The sequence below is a fragment of the Astatotilapia calliptera genome, chromosome 22, assembly GCF_900246225.1.
Source record: "Astatotilapia calliptera chromosome 22, fAstCal1.2, whole genome shotgun sequence".
NCBI lineage: Eukaryota > Metazoa > Chordata > Actinopteri > Cichliformes > Cichlidae > Astatotilapia > Astatotilapia calliptera.
Window position 1 is genome coordinate 4,266,395 of NC_039322.1, and position 22,306 is coordinate 4,288,700.

The 22,306-nt window shown below is 40.6% G+C and overlaps 1 protein-coding gene across 1 annotated transcript in view; it reads right to left on the minus strand.

The window, feature by feature from the left end:
• The window catches only part of dbpa (D site albumin promoter binding protein a), a 36,949-nt gene that overhangs the window by 11,690 nt on the left and 2,953 nt on the right, over positions 1 to 22,306 (minus strand). Inside the window, exons 2-3 of the mRNA XM_026155803.1 lie at positions 17,854 to 18,122; positions 16,121 to 16,319 (exon numbers count right to left, since the gene is read on the minus strand). Coding sequence (XP_026011588.1) covers positions 16,121 to 16,319; positions 17,854 to 18,122 — 468 coding nt within the window. The remainder of the gene's footprint in view (positions 1 to 16,120; positions 16,320 to 17,853; positions 18,123 to 22,306) is intronic.

Here is a 22,306-nt window from a genome sequence, read left to right on the forward strand (position 1 = left end):
CACGGTCATGGTGCTTACATACACACTCTATGCAATGCGGCAAATTCACGGCATGTGATGCAAATTCATGTTAATACGAGTCAAAATATTTCAACTTTAGTCAAAAATTTGCCTCATGCTGTGTCGCAAAACACATCAGCTGGGACTCTACTGATGCAACCGACAATCAGAAACAGAGGAGGAGCTCTCCAACACTGTTCGAGGGCGGCCAGTGCTGCTAGTTAAACTCTGCCTATATACAGAGAGAGGAAAAACTGGAGACGGCTCGGAGTGAAACTGTAGAACTTCTTAAGTTCAGAGACTATGTTACTGTAACTTGACTCCAGCTATCAGTTGCACTCCTCTTCATCAGACTGGCTGTTAGGTGCAAAGCTTAATTTATGCTTCTCTTTTCAATTTGATTCAATTAGATTTTTATAGCATCACAACAACAACGCAACAAGGCGCTTTATATTTCAAGGTAAAGACCGTAGAATATCACCAAAAAATCCCCAACAATGAGAAAATCCCCTGAGAGCAAGCACTGAATCTTTGCAGGTACAGGCAAGTGAACACAACATCCAGACCTTGTGCAGGGAGATAAAAATAAAGTCACAGTTTCAAATGAATTCATAGCAGTGACATTGAGCATTGGAACTATTTTTCCAACCCTTTAAACCTGATTTTTCCTCAACAGCCACTTTTGACAGTTTCAGTCTCTTCTGTAGATTACCCCAGCTGCATATTTATGAGCTTTTTTCTCTTATTCTGTTCTGACTTTGGGGACAAATATTTGTAAAATATTGTGATGGCATAGGCCAGACTGGTTATATTTGCTACACATACACTGTATGTACACAGATAAGAGGGAACCAGCCTCAGCGGAGAATTATATATAGAAACCAACCAGTAGAAAAGTCTGCAAACATACATAGATGGCCACTTAGCTGCAGCAAACAGAGAGGAGTGATGTACACGATTTCCACAGGCAGTAATAAAACGCCGATACTTTCTCTCTTATTTGGTTTGTTGTTGTTGTTTTTTGGGAGTTTTTTCAGTGAAAGACTCGTGTTCGCACGCACAGTTATGATAGAGTTTACTAGTTTTACTGTAACCTCTATTTGTTCGTTTTTGTTACTATATCAGATGAACCTTTCCTGTTATTGCACACCAGCTGTTTTTCACATCAGTTATGAAAAACAACTTAGAATAATTCAGAGCAGATACACCAGTGAAAGAAATTTATCACAAACAACACTGAGCCATTAAACTCCACATTGAGGGTGCAGTTAGATGGTTGGTGGTCTCATTTAATGTTAGCGTTCGTCCTGTTTCTGCTTGGTTTAACTTTATTGTTTGTACAGGAACGACGTGTTCTTCTGCTCCTTTCCTTTTACTCAGCAAGTTATGATAACAATCGAAGAGTCCAGCCAGTAAAAGGTGTGGTAGCAGATGTAAAAGCAGTAGTGGAAACAAACTATGAGATACAGCAAGTGTGTTCCTCCAGTTGGGAGCAGTAATGAGATAAAGGTGCAGAGCAGCGATTCATTTCCTGTTTGGTTTGCTTCTGTCACAGATGACACGGACATGAACTGTGAGCTCTGCCAGCAGCTGTTTTTAACTCAAGAGCATTAGCTGGCAACGCAATACAGATGAGGAAGTGCGTTACATAAAGCGGGATCCCCTCCCTGCAATGTAAACGCTGAGGCAACTATTCACACTCCTCATCGCTGCTGCTGTCTGCTGCCAAGTTTAACTTTTGCCCATCTGGGTTAAACACATCAGGGAATCTATACAACTAACTGCAAGGTTTATCTTTCACGTAATTTACAGATATGGCTGCTTGACACTCACACAGGGCTGCAGCTAACTTACTTTAATAATAGGACGTATTTGCCTGGTCGATAAATTTACAATAGCAAAAACAATGGCTACTAAAACACAAGTTTGAATATTAATCAGAGTTCAAGGAGAAATAAAACTTCACATTTATGTAAAAGCACAGACGGGATATAAAAGACGGACGTGCTCCCAGTGACAGCGACCCACTGATTAGTAAAGACCTGTTTTGAAGCCTCAAGCTGAGCAGTTTCATCCTCACTTAGACTAAGGTGATCACAGGGTAGCAGCTTGTTGATTACAAGACCTTTTCATTTAGCATAAAACGTCTATTTTATGCTAAATGAAACCATCATTCATAAAATAATCATCTTGTTGCATTAAATAAGAGCTACACTAGCAACTGAGGCTAACAAAAGCCATCCAGAGTTTTCTGTGGTCACACAGGAAGTGAGATAATGCAGGCTTAAGGCACTTCCCTTAGCTTCCGTTTACAGACCCAAAAGTTACTTCCATCTTTAATGGAAGTCAATGCTTAAAATTGAATTAATTTATCCAAATTATAAATTTTGTGCTAGAGCCGGATATGAATTTAATTTAACCTCCTAAGACCCGAACTCTTCCACAGCAGCATTTGTTATTTCTCTTTGATATTTGGGCATATTGGGGCCCGATGAATGCAAAAACAAAGAATTACCAGATTATTTTTTTTACATTATTTTAGTTTTTAAGAAAAATAAGAGCCACATATGAGGATATTTGTTTAAAATTTTGATAGAACAGTAGCAGTATTATGTCCTCGTAAGTGGATATCAGGCCCTTGTAGAGCAAAATTGAATATTTTGGTCTAAATAACCCAAAATGTGATGTCCACATATGTGGACGCCAGGTCCTAGGAGGTTAAATCAGTAAATTACTGTAATAATCAATAATCAGTTTTGATAGTTAAATAACTTTTCTCACTTTTTGTTGGTTCCACTTTCTAAAGAGTCAGAATTGAGTAGTTATCAAATTAAAATTCGGCAGGCTTTGGACACTCGCATGTTTTTTATGATAATGTTAATGAAAATTTTGATGCACTCTTTTCAATTATAGTTTGGAATTAATTTTTTTATAATTTTTTTAAATTTGTAGTCTTATAATTTGCACTTTCATTTTCATGTTTCATGTTTGTATTTTTAAAAAAGATTTCAAAACTACAAATTAAATTAAATTAATTGCAGGTAAAAGAAATAAACAGACCTAGGCGTTTTAACTTGGAGCGATTTTTGCGAGTGTCCCATGATTCAGATCTTATTTTTGTCTCCACTCACTGATTCTTGTGCATCTGGCTTTTGTCTCCGTGTCTCACTTCACTGTCAACTTCTGAACTCACACCGACGCCCACATACACACCCAGACAGGCTCGGACTCGCCGCTGCACGCACAAACAAACAGAGCCGACCACGTGCACGTTCACGAGGGCGAAGAAACGCAACACACACCTAAACACACATGCCAGAGACAATTGAGTCCAGGTGACACACCCCGGGAGTCTTGTTCCTATTGTCAACACACTGGCTGGGAGTTATGTCACAGCAGTTTGGATATAACGGTGACCTCCTCTTCTGCTCTCTTTCCAAATCACTGCTCGTGCTCTGCCAATGGTCAGATCTGATTATGGCACACTGAGCACAGGACATGACTAGACATGTAGAAAGACCCCCATGTGGCACGGGATTTTGCAGGTTCCCCGTAACCCTGAAGAGCGGCTGTTGATTGAAAACAGCATCTGCCGTCATGCTTCGTGCTTGAGATGAAGAGAGGTTTTCTGTGCCAGAGTTTCCTTTAAAGACACATGCACAAAAAGGCTTGCCATAAATATTATGCAAACTACAACAGGACTCAAATCCACTGAAGTGAACATAAATGTGCTTTGTACAGCTGTGCCACAAAGAAAATAAATCAAAACATATTAATGCTGGGACATGCGGCTCTGTATGAGGAGACCCACGATATTCTTTTGACGACAGGAGAATAGAGAACAGCAGAGAATAAAAATGTTTTCCATGTGGCTGTGCAGATACTGACTGTCCTCTCTAAGGCTTTTCATTGTTCGTAATATACTGACTTCTAATTGGCGTGGAGGAAGTATGCACAGTAGGCATCCCTGCATTGTAGTTGCTTGGCAGAAAAGCTACCATAACAAACTGAAGAGAACCCAGACTTTCAAAAGGAGCCTTGTGGTCAATGTTTGAAGGTAAATTCAGCCGCTCGAGCACCCACGAATGAGAACAATGTAACCCTGGTGTGATCAGCTGATTGACAAATCTTGTTGCTGCTATGAAACATTAAAAGTGTTGAGGATTTTTATTCTATTTCTGATTTTACTAAATTATATCACACAGCAGCTGTCACCTGACAAAGTGCATGTCAGAATAACAATGTCTGACAAACTAAAATAGGACATTAGCTCACTTCTGAACTAACTGCTCCCTTGCACAAATTTGCTCTAATTTATGAGCAGTTCATATAATAGTATGGTTCATTTACCGCTAGCAAGCGTGCAGAGCGCTCCTCTGCCTACGCAGAAGTTTCAATGTGTCCGAAGCAGACTATTTGCAACAATCCATGTCAGATCTGAGCCTCTTTCACATGCTTGATGTGATTCTCATGCGATGTCCAGCTTTATCAGAACATCATAATAAATCATTAAGTGTTCGGACCTCAAAGCTCAGTAAAAATAAACACGGAGAACACCAACAACAGCGACCAGGATCACTGGAAGTTTCCGACTTGTTGGGCCGCCACTACTCAAACCAAACGGCATACAATTCAGGCAGCACTCCAGTTCACACTGGAGCTGGACACATGCAGTATGAAAGTGATCAGATCAGACATAACCAGTGCTAGCCAGATGTTCAGATGGAAAAGAGCAGATTGTGAACAAAGGTGCGTGACTAACAAAACGTTTTCTCGTGGCTCAGTCCTTCTCCCTCCTAAGCTCAGATAGTAAAGAATAATAACACTGTTTAAGAAAAGCTTGCATGTGCAGTATGTGATTAGCCTCTTCATCTCATTGAGGGGAAAGAGGAGGCGGATGGTTGTCACCGGTGTGTGCAGCTTTTACCCACAGAAGAGGACGACCGAGAAAAAAAGGGGTCGTGTGTTTTTAAAGGTCATTCGCACTTTGGTGAACGCACAAACAGAGGATTTGGAATCAGAGCCAAACTCGTTTTGATGGAAGGGTTTGTTTCTTGGTTTCTTTGGAGTGCTAAATTCTTATCGTCTAGATGGGGAAACATTATCTGGGCATTGTAATGAGACAGAAATGTGACTCTATCATCTTTAGCCTTTTTAAAAAATCATACATGCACTGCTTCATGAATCTGCGTTAGCTCTGCTGCCCTTAAACTCTCTCTTTCCAAACCTCCTCATCTCTGCTTTGCTTTGTCCTCAGTGTTTATTCGTTCTGTAATCTTCACTGTTTCCTCTCCCACCGCTCTCCTCATACCTCTCTCTTTCCTCCTCCAACCCCTCCCTTCCCTTCCCTTCTTTCTCTTTCTCCCTCTACAGCTCTCCTGCCTCTCTCGCTCTGATGCTTTCTGCAGCGGCACGTGACGTGGCGGCCGCACATGGCCTGAGCGTGTGAGAGACTGAGAGAGAGAGAGCGAGAGAGAGAGAGAGAGATTTCAAAACATGCAAAGCAACTGTCCTGACTGAGTGCTCGCTCTCCCCCTCCAGCACTCCTCACTCGCTCTCTCTCCCTCTCTCTGTGCAGAGTCAGTGTCTGGTTTTAACCCTTCTGTCGCCAGGATTAATCACAATCCTGAATGTTAAACCGCCTGATGCCTCAGCCTGGTGTTATCCTGCATTCTCTCTCTCGTTCCTTCTTTTTTAAAGGCACAGGAGCCCATTTCTTTCACTCTTTACCCGGCTCATATTCTATTCAAATTCATAATTTATCATCTAGAATTAGACATTTCATTTGACTGGTGATGATTTCTGAGGGGTTTATCTTGGATTCTGCCAGTCTAGATGCTGGTATTTGGTTTCAGCTTGAAGTTAGACAGCTCTCTAGTTAAAAGCAGATTACAACTCTTATTTATATATATATTGTTCTGAAGGCCAGGGATGACCTAATCAGTGCTTAGCTTGTCTCTCTGAGGGAAAGTGAATGCAGAAATATGTGCTGCAGTGGCTGGACTGCAGACTGTTAGCAACATATTCAGATTGGCTATAAGAACTATAGATAAAATGCACTTACATTTATTTCAAAATGCAAAATGCTGTAAAATAATTGTTCTTATTCAAGCTGTTGACCAATCATTGCAAATAAATAAAAAGTCGCATGTAAATCTGCTTAAGCTAGACTGATGTTGTTGCTAAAAAGACAGCGATTTTATATGATATTGTCTTGAGATCTTGACTCTATAAAAGTTTTGATTTTGGAAACACTACTCTACTGAAACCACCCCATCTCAAGCACCACTTCCTTCCCTTTCAGAACTTTTAACATGAGTTACTGCATCGAGTTACAAAAAACTGCAGCACAGCGGTAATTTAGAAATAATGGCTTCATCACATAAGCTGATTTCTCTCATGTAAAATGCGCCACTCAGGTTGAATCTCATCAGCGTGGTTGTTTTAAGTTTGACAAAAAATAATATCCATCCAGTCAATTTCTCCAAGCTTATAAGGAGAGAGTGCAGCTTACTGGTGCCATCCTCCACAACAATCCCAGTTTCTCATGTGGCCCCTTGGGAAAGTTAATTCCCCACCCCTGATCCAGCTTCTACTGCTTATGCCTGACTAACACCTACAGCTTTTCAAGAGGACACAAGTTTTTCCAGCCTTGTTAATAGACATAATCACTCCAGTGTGTCCTTTGCCTTTCCCGGGGTCTTCTCCTTACTCTGAAGGTATTTTACACCAAATGCATTTCACCTCTTGCTACTTTTGCAAATATAGCCAGTGTTTCTGGTCCATTTCACATCTGCCAAATACTCTGCTCTGACAGCCAATGGGATTGCTGTTTCCTTCCATAGCACGATCAATAGCTGGAATTATGTAACAGAAGCATTCATCAGAGGGACAGCTCAGGTTGAGTAGTTTGGACACACAGTTAGAGAGGCGAGGCTGAGATGGTCTGAGCATGTGCAGAGGAGGGATAGCACATACACTGGAATACATTAGACAAAGGACAGTGGATATGGAACTGCCAGGATGGAGGAAACCGGGAACTCCTCAGAGGAGCATCATGAATGTGGTGAAAGAGGATGTGTGGCAGAGGAGGATGTCTGGGATAGAGTGAGATTGAGGAAGATGATACACGATGGAAACCCTAAAAGGAACGACTACAGGAAGAAGAAGACATTTTCAGAACTTACACCAAAGTCTGACAGTTTTCCTTTTTTTCTTCAAGAATCAAACATCACTCTGCACACAAACATGGACAACAAGCTTATCCTCGATTTCTGACTGCCAGTGGATTCAACATAGTCGACAGTCTATGGTAGAATCTCAACTGATTCAACTAAATTATTTGGGAAAATCAAATAGTTTTCAATTGGTACAGATCTGTATGCGCGTCCAGTCACCTTTCAGAGGAAGATAATTTCCTTATTCCCTCAGTCACTACCAACAGCCAAATGTAGGGAACCAAATCAGGTGGGATAGTCACCTTCACACCCAGCTCGCTCTTCATAGCCGACTGCAGCTGCAGTCCAGTGCTCCTCCATGTCTCACCACCTTATTGTGCTGGAGAAGGTGTCAGGCCACCTTGCACTTGACAGAGCAACACTGAGCATGTGAAATGGTGAGGGGCTGTACTAAATGTAATTCTACTTATGTCTATTGATTAGAAAAACAGGACTGAATACTCAGGTTGTTGGCAAGCACCTAAGACCACCCACCCATGGGCCCCAGAGGGTCTGATCCTGAGAGCAGAGGCCAAAACTGGCTTCAGAGCAGTGATTCTCAATTTCCTGGACCAAAAGTACAAAAACACCCTACTTTTTTTAAAATCAGCCATCAACAGCACAAAAGAGCCCCAGTTTTATTTTACAAAAATCACAGTTTGGCATGATAACATCAGCTGAACCTTCCATTTAATTTCCAAAGAAAAATCATATTCCCTCAACTTAGTTCCACTCCATATTTTTCAAAGTCATTCACTCCCACCTACAGTGGAAAAGGAAAAAAAAACACTCCGACTGTCAACAGCGCCACAAATATCCAGCATCGGCTCTACGTTCAACAACATCACATGGTCCTCATCAGAGGACGGTGTTTGTTCAACTGTCGACGCCTTCAGCTGCAGCGCTTTGAGGAATTTTCAGAAGTGCATGTGTTGGCTTAAAGCCGCCGAGCTTTAATGTGAACAGATCCAAACTCCATCTGCTGATGAAGACTCGGCGATGAGGTTAAAAGCTAAAGAAAAGCCTTCAGCTAGGATTCATCATCCATCCATTAACTATACCTGCTTATCTTTTAGAAGAGAGCTTCTCTCTGATCCACCACTCTCTGTATAGTGGTGCCTTATTTCAGTATTAAAAACACCCTGAAATAGGTACCACACTGACTTGTGAGGCCATGCACGTTGTGGCTTTTACCTCCCAAGCCAGACAGTGATTGAGCAGTGCCTCATTTGGGTTAATTTTACGTTATTACGCACAGTAAGAGAAATTTGAAGGCAACTACCCATCTAATAAATAGAGTTCTACTGTGTTTCCACATAAGGATGAAGCATAATTAAATGTAGACTCCTCAAACTTCAAGTCTAGTCCACAAATAAATCAAATCAAATCAAAGATGCCAGTTTAGGTGCTAGCTTATTTGCCTGTTTAAGTTTCTTTAGATGCATTAAAGCCATATTCCCATGTTTGCTTTTATCTGCACTTCCCACTCAAGCTTCACCACTTCTGCTTTCAGTGTTGCTCTCCTCATGCGTCCGTCTGTCTGTCTGTCAGCAGGATTTAAAAACTGAACAGATTCCCATGAAGTCTGGTTGACAGATCAGCCTCAGGCAAAAGAACATCTGATTAGATGTGGGTGGTTATTCTGATTTTCATCTTCACATTTCTTCCCAAGCGTCTCGTGTTATCCTTCCTCCACGTGTGTTAAACTGTCTGTTGTGACAAGTTGACATCAGCGAGTCAGATGTTTATTTGTCAAAATTCTCAAAAGCAAAAAAGTTCATTACAAAACACCTTAGCTGAGAAAACATGTGCGCTAGACGCTTTCGCGTTGCAGTTCAACAAGTTCATGCATCTTCAGAGTGAACTGACCTGGAAGTGTTGAAGTAAAGCTGCAGCCTGATTTAAAATACAAGCAAAGGTGAGTCATGATTATTTACTTGAAGCTATGAGGCAAAGGACAGCTCTTTAAACAGAAAAAAAGGCGGAGCAGCACTGCAGCATGATAAGTACCCTGGTGGTCTGTCTTTCACTTCTTATAGTTTTTTTCTAATAATTGCACTGAAATGAGAATTTCCTGCTTTTGTGAAGCATCATCCATGAGTGGAAATCAGAATCACACTGCAGGCATTAAATCAAGGTTGAAGTAGACCTATTCTCTGAGCCGCCACATAAAATATACATCTCCATCCATATCTCAGTTTCTCTGAGTCTGATTCGTTTCATAAACCTAAGCTAGTGAGGTACCCGTGCAGAGGACATTTGCAGACGTCCTGTAAACATGCAGGTAGTTATTAAGGTTTTGAACAGCAGACGGCTACAGGAATGCACTTGCTGATTGGGTGATTTTCTCAGCCAAACATGCCAAACAGGAAAACTGTGGGTTGTTGCATTCATCCAAACAGCATGAGTGAGTGATTGAAGTCATTTATCACAGGAGACAGAAGACAATAAATAAATACAACCAGCGCCCCCACCTTCCTGAGAACCCACCATATTTCATTTTCTATGTAACACTATGATTTCTACATAATGAGGAGAACTCTATTTTCTTTTGCTTTCATTTTAAACACTGAAACAAACCAATTGGACAAAAATACTGTTTCCACCACAAACATAATAAAGCCTTAAAGGACACGATCAAAGGCTTTCCTCCTTCAGCAGCTGAACTGTGAGGCGTCCCCAGAGGACCATGTGCACAGCAAACTATGGTGATTTCTTGCAACTACACAAAATCAAGTGGAAGTCAGTTAAACCTAACAATCACAGTTTTATTCAGAAGAATTTGTTCTTTTCTTTCGTTCTTTTTTTGGGGAAGGAAGATGGCGATAGACATCAAAATGCTGTTTGGTCTTGCTCCGAGGCTCAGCTGAGGCTCAGCGGACGGTTTTCGGGCTAAGATCTCGAATCAAAAAATGAGCCTGCGAGATTTGAGGCTGATTTTAGGGAGGAGATGAAATAAACAACATTGCATTCTGGAGCTTAATTGTGTCCACGTCCCACAGTTTCCTGATCACAGGTGCAGTTTTATTTGTGCCACAAAGAACCCCAGTATGAATATTTCGGATTTACAGCATTTTAAAGAGGAAACAGGTGAAAAATGTCACCAGAGCTGCTTGTAAAACCCCAGCTGTATCCATATTTTTGTGTTTTCCCCTCCCTCTGAACTGTTCTCCTTTTTGCCCAGAATGAATTAAAATCAAAGTAAAACATGTGCATGTGGATGAGATTATTATTTCCAGTCTATTTTCCATCTATTTCTCTTGCTGATTCTCTCTCCCCCTCTCTTTGCAGCTCTGTAGTAATACTTCAGCTCCACAACAACCTCAGGGATTTCTGGATGGATGCATCATCCTCAACCCAGTCACGTGTTTATAATTCAGAATAAAAAGCACGAGCGCGCGCGCACACACACACACACACACACACACACACACACACACACACACACACACACACACACACACACACACACACACACAAATAGATGAAAGCATATTCACATTAAAGCCCACATAGTTGCATGCAAATGCCAAAACAGACGGCATTCTCATATGCATGTGTGAAGCTCAGCATACTGTACATACACACACCAAAAGGTGGAAAGACTAAAGGCATGCATGTACACACACACACACACACTAATGGTGTGTATTCATAGACTCGCACAGAAGCACTCAGGGCAGATATGAAGATTTGCAGCAGTGGTTTTCTCTCCTCTGTAGCTGCAGCTCTATCCTGGCTGAACCTTGTGAATCTCTTTCTCTGTATCTCATTTTCCAATTGTTCTCTCTCACAGTATCTGCAGCTTGTTTGCACAGAGAAACATCTCCTGTCTTATTGTTTATGACTCAGAATGAAAGAACAAACACAATGTCCCAGGCAGATTTCTGAGAATCTGATCCTGCTGGGCACCTCATCGCTCTGTTTTCCCCTCTTTCCTGTATCCAAACCCTCTTTCTGCATACTCAGAGCATTCGATTCTAGTATAAATAAAACACGGGGGGAAGCTACGCAACCTTCCCTCAAAATGATCTGATCATGGCGGCATTTTCTAAACAAAAGGGAACGTGAGGAGCAGCACCCGATATGAGCAAATTCAAACCTCGCAACGCCCACAGGTGGGTCCAATGTTTTCAGATTCACTGTTCAGACCTGCAGAATATTATTTTTAAATTCTCTGGGAGCTGACATTATGTGTCAGGCTGAATTCTGAGTGCATGGTAATAAAAGTGATGCAAAGCTTCAATGAGCAGCTGCAACAAGCTGATAGAAAATATATGAGATACTGTCATAAAGTGTGTGGGAGAACGATTTCATTTCCTCCCAAATATATATACTGTGTTTTCCATCCTTTTTGTTCACTCCAGTTAACTCTCTGCACTTTGTATCAAATACAAAAGCAATCAGCGAGTGTATTCACAGAAGAACATGAAGAGGGTTAAACAGGCATGTTTGGACAGCTTCAAATCTCATTATGTGTTAAGGTAATTTCATTTTTATCCTATGTAGTTGTGCATGTGCATCAGTAGTTAGCTAGGTTTTTTAAGGCTGGGCTATTTAAAAAATAGCCACTGTGCTTGGCTAGTTTGTGCTTGGCTAGTTTGTAAAGCCCCATCCATTTAGAATTTGAGCTCCAACCACCTTGGTTTTTGAGTGTATTTGGACAAGAGAGTGGAGTGAAAAGATAACAGCTAATGCTAACAGTGTGCTGGGCAGATCGTTCAGGAGAGTAAGACAAGGATTATAAAGCTAGAGGTCACGATTTTGAAATTCCATCATGGTGGCTTAGCTTTTCATGAGCTCCACAAGGTTAATTTTCTGCTGCTGTAACTAATAAAAGCAGTGTTGCATCTGTGTGGGTAAAATGTAGCAACTTCCTGTAAAATGAATGAAATTGTCCAGATAAATATGAATGTTAAATAAAGTCTCTGTGTTATCCACCAGTCAAGAACACAGCATCTTTGTCCTGTGTTTGTGTGTGCTGCTCCCACACCAGACACAACTAGCAAGTAAGTGGACTCAACATTGTCACATAGTGACGCATTTTCTTTCACTTGAAATTTGCTTGTAGTTTTCTCTGGATTAAAAGAAACCAAGCCATGAAAAAGCTACAAAATTACAAACTAATCAACTGCTTTGGTCCAAAGCAAACAAACTGTTGGTGTGAAAATACCCTTAAGCACCCCAAAAGCTGTATAATCTGTCTGATTATTGCATTTGAAATTCACCAAAAGGCACGAACACCACAAATGTGGTTGAGAGAACCATTTCAATGATCCAAGAACGTCTTATTTAAACCCTTAACAAAGTTCAAATTTGTGACTGAGAAAAAAAATACCTGTACAAGAATGAAGGAGGAAATCTTACATACACAGCTACATTTTAAAGCAGGCTGTAAACAGGTTTGTTTCTGCTGACATTTTAAAATGGGAGTCTATGGGGACTGACTCGCTTTTACAGTCAGCCTCAAGTGGACAAAAGAGGAACTGCAGTTATTTGCACATCTGAATCTTTAGCTCTGAAAAGTTGTGATTTTAAACATAAACACTGGTTCAGAGGATTATGTGTAATGTGAAGGAGATGAACCTGCAAATAATAACCATGCGTTTCAGCTACAAAACATTTTAGCATCTTTGAGCTCATTGTTTTGGTATAATTATTACATCATCGTTACTGTGGTTACAGCTAATATTAGAGCTGTTTTCATCCACTGTAGGCAGAGACAAAAACAAAAATTTAGCTGCAAGCTGTGAACAACTGGCTTTTGAAAACAGTGGAGTTAAGCAGATAAAGAGGCAGATATTTCCCCCAGGAGCTGTAGACCACAGAGGAGCTAAAAGAAGAGTGAGTAGTGGACTTACATTAATATGGTGTACAGAAATGCATCTTCAAATGAAAGCTAATGCTGCTCTGTATCACCTGGATGTACAAATAAACAACTGTTTGGTGATATGTCATATTCATACCCATCTACAAAGCTTATAGATTATGGAGCAAGAGCAAAGAAAGAGACTATGCTGGCATATGGTATAAACGCATTGAGTTAAAGCCTTAAGTCTTCTTGATACAGCAGACACATGAGAGATTGTTATATGACTGTGCTTGGCCTTTGCAGAAGAGCATTTATGCATATTTTTAGGTACAGATATGGCAAACCGTCCAATCCACAGGGTGCTGTATGCAAAGACGAAGACAAACACTTTTTGCCTTCATTTATGATCTCACAGATTAGACCCAGCTTCGCTCTTTGTCTAACCGGTGACATTTTGACGACAAGACGAAGCTTCACAAATGAGTAAAAAAATGCTAAAATAATTGTAGCATAGATAACACAAACAAAATTAGGCTCTCTTGTTCCGTCTCCACACATCTTAACATGCTCATACAATCATTACCGTATAATGGCTGAACGTTTACAAAGAATGTGGCAGTCTGTTGTCAATAAATCACCACAAAATTAGCTGTGATGAATCACTGGATGGCTCGCGGGACAAAAAAACATGACGGTCAGCGTTAGAAAGAATGGCTTTGTGGTTTCAATTAGTCAAAACTGGAAGTTGTCAGGCTTGTGAAATCTCAAAAAGGAAAGCGAAAAAAAGAAAAAGACAGATGGACAGAAAGGTTGTTCTGATGTTCTGGCAGTTCTGGTTCACATCAAATGCAGCAGAGAGAGGAAACAATAAATTATGAATATATAACGGATGATAACAGCCTGGTGGAGAGAACCGAGGAGGGCCAGAGAACAGGGTGTCAGCCATTCATCGCGCTGAGATATAATTAGAGAGAATCCTGATCTGGTTATTGTTAGAGGCACCGAACGCTTGAGTTGTGCGAGTTAATATAATGCATTGTGGGCCTCGATGCTCATTAGTGCCAGATCACATCGAGGCCTCTTGCACATACAGCTTCATATATGTCTGAAGGCATTAGTTGCAGCACAAATGCTGCCTTCTCACATGAAGATGTTTTAAACTCACTGCAGAAAAAGAAAAGCTTGCTCATTTTTAAGATTGTTATGAATCTTTTTAATGATTAACAATCTTAAAAATATATTTTTTTAAATATTTCCCCTTATAACCTCATTCTTACGGAGCCCCGCAGGGGACATGGGAGAAAAAAAATTAAGACGGACTTTTGCGAGATCTCGCAAAACAAACTCGGGATCTCGCAAAAGTTTTGGCTGCATTCTTCGGACGCCGGCTCGAAGCCGACCGGGAGGTCGAGGCACGATGTGCCAGGAAAGCGTTGTTCCTCCCGGCTGTAGTAGGTCTCGACCTACCGTTAGCTTCGAGCTAACAGGAGGTCGAAGGCCGAAGAATGCGGCTAAAACTTTTGCGAGATCTCGCAAAACTTTTGCGAGATCTCGCAAAAGTTTTGCGAGATCCCGTGTTTGTTTTGCGAGATCCTGAGTTTGTTTTGCGAGATCTCGCAAAAGTCCGTCTTAATTTTTTTTTTCTCCCATGTCCCCTGCGGGGCTCCATACATTCTGGTTAGTAGTATTTTGACTGGTAGTTTAAGTAAATAACCTCTGGACAACATATTAATTTGTGAAAATTGGTAAAAAAAAAAAAAAAAAAAATATGACTTTCTTAGTCATGAAAATCATCCATCCAGAGGTAATGAAAGTCTCCCTTTTTCTGACCAGGAGGGCAAAATTCAGCTAACCATTATACATGGTAAACAATATCTGACAAGCTAAATAGACTAAAAAATAAAATAAAATAAAATAAAATAAAAGAGCTAAATGGATTAACAAGCAGCTTGCCAAAAATTGCAATACCTCTAGTGGCCACTTGAGGCAGGCTCCAAAGCAAGCCAGTCCTCATGGACACCCACGATAAAAAGTCCTGCTTTACAACAGAAGTAAAAATGTTTGCAGCCAGGTGGAAAATGCTTTTAGTGTCTGTGGATGGTGTTTGGCCTTCATAACAACTGTACAAGGGTTGAAATTTTGAAATTTCAACCTTTAAGTTTTTTCCAGACTTAACATTAGGAACAGGGTTGACCCTTAACTGCAGCTCTGAACAGTTTGTCATGCCTTTTGAAGCATTTTAATGCAATTATCTTCAAAATTACATGACTTGATATCTGGTTAATTTTTCACAACAGCTGATTCAAGAAGTCTGCTCTCTAGCTGTGGCTCATTAGATAATAGTATGTTATTAGTATGTTATTTAATTAGTAACATAATTAGTAACTTAATTATATCTAATTAGTAGCTTTAAATTTTGGTGATTTTACTCCCATTGACACCTTTGTTGTGATTTGGCGCTATATAAATAAAATTGAATTGAATTGAATTGAACATCGAGCACCTAGCCATGCAATCTGCCTTTATAAACATTTGTGAAAGAAAGAGCCGAGCTCACTGGATTTGAACTAGTACTGTAAGACTCCACTGTTACAACAAGTCAGTTTGTGAACATTTCTTTCCTTCTAGATTATAAATGATCAACTCGTACTGCTATTATTGCAAAGTGGAAGCATTTAGAAGCACAACAACTCAGCCATGAAGTGGCAGACCTCAAAGTTACAGAGCTACTGAGTGCTGAGATAGCTGAGATAGTGCTGAACTAGCAGGCAGCATTATATTAATTTCCCATAATGCCCATTTTAATGGGTCAAAAATGTATAAAACTGCTCAGCAGCAACATCACATTCAATAAAACTGTGTTATAGATGAGCCTGTAAATAACTTTGTAGCTCATTTTTCAATAATGTCACAGAAACTACTTTCCAAGGACCAACTGAGAACCTTCAAATGTCTATTTTATGCCTGACCACAACAAACAAAACCACAAAATATTCAGTTTACCATCACACTATAAAAAATAAATAACATACAATTCTCACACAAGAATTAACTAAATGTAAGGACTGTTTTAAAATTCCCAATCACTCACCATGTAGACACTCAGGTCCTCCCATCATGCTTTGCTGCTGTTGAGGTGGTGGCGGCTGTGGTTGTGGTTGGACGGTCTCCAGTCCAAGCAGTGAAGAAGAAGAGGATGAGGAGGACATGGAGGAGGAAGAGGAGGAGCAGGGCGGAGGAGAGGTGGGAGGACACTGAGAACTCTGGTTAGGCACCGCAGACTGGGAGCTCTGGGAGGAGAACACAAACAAAAGCAGAAATTGTAATCAGAAGAAATTTGGCTTAAAGCGGGAGGAGCTAAAACAGCTTGTGTCAAATAGAAGATGAACAGAGGTGCTACACAAATACACAGGATAAGATGAATGTGAAATGAAAGTATGTGATATGAAAGTACTATTTTCAATGATGAATCATGCAGTGCTGCTCCAGCAGTGTCCAGGAATGGTTCTTTTGAAATCTCATTAGTGCTTTAAGGATTTCTTCAAATTAAAATAGTTCATTAGCTTATAACAGAGCAATGGCAGTATAAGGTTAGCTTAAAGTCCAAAGATTAATCTCACAGTGTAGTGCATGGCCCTATGATCGTGACTTATTCACAATTCAGAAGAAACAATGGGACTGATAGACATTAGCCAGCAAACTAAGCAGCTAGCAAGCTGTGCAGAGAAAGGTTAAAGGTGCGCTTACATCATGCCAGCATGATTTCAACTTTAAAATCATGCTTCATATTTGAAATATTCATTAATTATCTGAATTACAAAGTGCGTCCAAACGCTCACAGCAGGATCTTTTCCTACTTTTACATTGCATTTCAATATTTTTTACATTCCTTGCTAGTCTGTTGGACTGTTTCTATGTTATTCCAGTAGAGTTCTAATATATTACAAGGTTTAAGAAAAATGCTCTACAGATGCCACAGAAAGCAGAGATGATGTCGCTCTTTACATGATGTATTTTATTTCGCTCATTCCTCCTTTGGATGCAGCCGCAGGCTGTGAGCAGCTGCAGCTGCTAGTGAATCCGTGGCTATAATATGGTTACTGCTCAGACTATTGCAAATGCAAATAAGAAGAGGTGGATGGCAATGCATGCAGAGCCTGCACTGCAAGTGAACACTGCGAGTAGCTAAAAAATAAATAAACGGGAAAGCGTACGTAGTTTTAAAAAAACATAACCGTTGAAATCTCCAAAAAACATCTGAATTGCAGTTAATTGACTTCCAGTGATCGTAGTGAAGGTCGTTTCAGTTTATCAACACAAGTCTCTGCAGTTCCCACCAGAATGATTTGCAGAACGCCAAAGATGTTTTTCAGGTAAAAAAAAATATATGATAAGAGTAGTGAGAGACTGAACTGCTCCATTTGCCACCTTGGCTGCTGACAACAAATTAACACTGAAGGGTTACAGCGAGCTAAGAATGTTTATCTTGAAACTGAAGCCGCATTGTAACAAGAGCATTTCCACCTTATTAAAAAATCCTGGAAACACTCCTGCACTGCAAGCATTGAAGAATCAGCTGGCTCCTTTTGTGACAATGAAGACTAAACGATGACTGGCCAGATAACTGGTAAACTAGCACAGTTTAGCATTAGCTCACTCATCTGAGGTTTTCTCTTGAGGAAATGATGATGTTCCTGCAACTGTTTCATTAACATCTGTGCTGAATAAACATTAAATTGTCTTCTTCCACTATAACGTCTTTTGGTTTGGCAAAATTGAGGTATGATTCATAAACCTGTGGTTTTTGATCTCCATCTATTTTACCTGCGAGGGGATCTGGGCAGTAGCAGAGCTGGGCCCATTGCTGTGCATCCCCATCCCATTCTCAGTCAGGAACTCCTCCAAGTCCATGTACTGCAGCTGGAACAGGCCTCCATCACACGGCAGGGTCCTCTCCCACAGCAGCGGGCCCAGGAAGGCTGACTGTGAGTTGGGTCGCAGTGCGCCAGAGCCCGGGGTTCCTCCCACCCCATTTGCTCCACCGGCACTGACACCCAGAGAGTCTTCATCGGAGTCCAGAGGCTTGTCTTTGTCTGAAGAGAGAAGAGAGTGAGATATCTTCCATTAAGCTGCTAACATTAGTTCTGTTGTTTCGTCTGCTCTGACTAAAGTATGCAATGAAACTCATTCATCCTTCTTTTTCAAGTGTTTGCAACGATAACTCATATTCGTTCAGCATCAGACAACAAACATTTTCAGTGTTTTCTTTCAAAAATGGCTCAAACTACAAAACCCTAAAGTTCTCATCCACATATTTATGTAGTTTAATTGCAGTCCTTTGGTGGAATCTGTATCACAAAGAACTCTATATATTAGACACCTAAAAACCTATCTGTGCATGTGCTATTTTGCAGATGCACAGATAGGTTTGTGCATCTGCACAAACTTATCATGTTCTTCCCATGATGACTCAGCAATGGCAATAGAGCTCAGGACCCCTAAGCATCGTTTTTACTAGTGCAGCTGTGAAGGTTCATAACCTAAAACACTGCTTTCAGTTCCTTAATGTAAGCAAGCAAGAATCTGGGAAACTACTGGTTTTTCCTTTGGGGGACTCTGACAGATTTTCTGGATTTCCACTGTCGCTAGCAGATGTTCAGGCCACATCTTCTATTTCTATCTGCCAGACATTGTTTGTGAATGCAGATGAATCTTTAGAAAAACACTGAATCGTCATCATGCATTGGTTATTCAATGCAATTCAGTAATTACCAGCCCTCTTTTGTTCGCCACATAGACCTTTTAAATGCATACAACCAAAGCCTGCTCAAATATGTCTGGTCAATCGGACTACAAAAAGTCTCCGAACAAAACCCAGGAAACTTCCCAGAACACAAAACACAATCGAGGTTAACCTCCTGCCAGCCACTGTATCACTGACAAACCACTGAGGGGTAGGGTTAGGCTGTACTTCAGCTACGTGTTTTTAAAGACTAATTTCAGAAACTAGACAACATTATCTTCCATGCATTTAACGTCTTTTATATGATTTCCATCTGAGAGGTAAAAGAGGTGAAAACAAATCCATACAGATGGACCACTGGGAGCCTGAACTTAACCCTAATCAAGTCACTGGTGATCGAATGGATGTTAAGAGGTTAATCAAACACAAGTGACAGCAAAAGTAAGCAGAAAACCAACCAAAACTGCAAAATGCAAAAATCCCTAACACCACCCACAGTTTCCTGGTTTAAAGACCCGTCTCTCTCTCTACCATAAGTGGTATCATCCAGTTCAGAGCAACAATGTCACGTGCTCCAGCTGGCAGCTTCTGAGGAAACATCAGAATGGTTTCTTTAAGATAAGAATCGCTTATCCTGAGCTGAACACTGCATCCTAAACAGTTTAACATGGATACAGGTAGTATTAAGGGGTGTCCACACAGGAAGAGACTAGCATGGATGTATCACTGAATGTCAATGTCTGGGAGCGAAAGATAAAGTTGATATGACTGGCTGAAAAACACATGATAGCGTCACCTACACCCCTGGTGACCTGCCGTCAGCTACAAAGCAATGGCTTCATGCTTATTTCAAAAGAATCCTTTGAGAATTTGAAGTAACATCTGATCGATATACAGCCTGAGGTTGGTTTCTTGTGCAATTCAGCTCACTGCGGCTCAAAGAGGATCAGACTGACATGACTTTTGCTTCACAAAGCATGAAAATAATTTTAAAAAGAGAAGCCACACAAGCCAACAAAGATCCAACAAAGGCTTGTGCCACTGCCTGGCACACATGTCCTTATCACCCTATAAAGCACTTAGCCACAATCATTAAAAGGCACCTATAAATAAATTGAGCGACCTTGCACTCTGACCTCATCGTGAAAGTCCGATGGAAAGATTAACCATCAATAAACCATCACCAGAAAAAAAGGGATTGTTAAAAGAACAGGAAATAAAGGGAAGCACTTCATGGAAATATAGACAATGATAGCTTTGTACTCTGCCCCTTTGGTTATATTGTTCAAAAGGATTACATTGCCAAAAGCCCATATTGAGGAAGTGGCACGCTGAAGAATAAAGCCCCATAAAACAGCACTAAAAGAGCATATTTAACAGGGCTGGAATGACACAGAGACAGACAGTGAGTTGTGAAGAAAAGTGAGAGGCTGGAAAGAGTATCAGTGAGGCTGGAAACTTATATTTAAACGGATTAAAGTATATAAAGACGTGAGAGATCACAGCAGTGGATGGACAGATAGGTACTCAGAAGGTGGGAGGAGTAGAAAATAATCTGTCTCTGGCAGTATCTTAATCATCTGGCTGCCAGTGTAGTAAGTTTAGCTACAACCAGAGCACAAAACTCACAATCTTTGCTTTCTGGAGACTGTTTGGTTCTGTAGTTTAAGATGCTTCAAAGCTAATGTTCGTGATTTTAAAATAAAAAGAGCAAAAAAAGAGAGATGCAAAATAAACTTAAGAAGAAGATAAGATAAGATAAGATAAGATAAGATAAGATAAGATAAGATAAGATAAGATAAGATAGAACTTTATTAATCCCTCGGGTGGGTTCCTCTGGGAAATTCGACTTCCAAAAAAAGCACAGCAACGACCGAAGTTACAGTTACAGAACTGTTATATATATATATACACACACACACACACACACACACACACACACACACACACACACACACACACACACACACACACATATATAAATACAGAGACAAATATAAATAAAATATACAAAGGGGATAAATAGAATAAATAGGAATAAAAAATAAAAATACAAGTGAATTGCACATTTCAAGTATTGAGTCTATTGCACTGTTGACTATTTACAAAAAGTATTGCACAAGGTATTGTACAGTGAGGTGCAGAGGCACTGCAGCTTAGTTGTTCCCCCCTCCTTTGTCCTCCTGTTTCCCCTCCCTCTCCCCTCCAGAGAGGAGTTAAACAGTCTGATGGCGTGTGGGACAAAGGAGTTTTTAAGTCTGTTAGTTCTTGTCTTGGGGAGAAGCAACCTGTCACTGAACAGACTCTTCTGATTGTTTATGGCCGTGTGCAGAGGATGCCCAGCATTGTCCATAATGTCCATCAGTTTCTTTAGTGTCCTTTTCTCTGCCACTGTCACCAGAGTGTCCAGCTTCATGCCGACCACAGAGCTAGCCTTCCTGATCAGTTTCTCCAGCCTATTTGTCCAAGAAGACAAATAAGTGAAGTATCCCAGAAACAACATTCAGGTGGAACATTTGCAGCCTGATTTATGGCTATTCCTTACGTTTGGTGGTGCAATCACCATAGCAACAACAACCAATCACTAACAAGGCAAGCTAAGCGAGTTTTCATCGGCCTGCCTGTTGTGAAATTTGTTCGTAGATAGCGGGCTGATTATTCACCACAATGATCGATTTCTCCAACGTGTTGATGCCAAACTGCAAAAGCAGCCACCTCACGCTCTCTGTATATTTACTTGACCTGATTTGACTAGTCTGTGTGTGTTAGCCCTGTGATAGTCTGGTGACTTGTCCACTGTGTACCCTGCCTCACGCCCTGTGACAGCTGGGATAGGCTGCATGCCAGCACAACTCTGAAGTGGATAAGCAGTTAAGAAAATGAGATGAATGGATGGATGATGTGACTGGTAGCAGTGGTGTCGGTAATTGCAAAGTTGAACTTTTCTCAACTTTTCAGGGCGACCAACGTGAAGGAAAGAACTCACAATTCTATTTGGCGGTACATATTGTCATTCAAAATAAATGAGAATCCGGCCTAAATGCCTCCAGGTCACTTAAATTTTTCCAGGAAAAGCAGCTCCTTTACAGTTAGTTGATTTTGCAACTGATCTAAAGCCGACGGAGAAGCAAATTGGAATGTCCTTTTTCCAAATCTAATCCAAGCTTTAGGGACAGACAAAAGAAAAAAAGTCTTGGGATCAAATTCAATGACTTCTTATACTTTTTTGACAGATATAGGTCAGTAAGTGAGATTGGAGCAGGCCGAGAGCTTCCTAATAAGAAATAAAAGGGCAAAGCAACCATCCAACCTGAGCATACAATATGCAACAATGCATAAGCTTTAAGGTTTGCAGTGACTATCAGGCATTGTGACAGACAGTATCTAGCACATGAAAGCATTGCAAAAACACATAAAGGTGGTAGCAGCAGATCTTTTTCTTGCATTAAAATAAACATGGTATACTCTCAAGTATATACTCAGTTCAGCTGAGTCAAACTAGCCACAGTGTCGAGCAGACACTTCTAAGATATC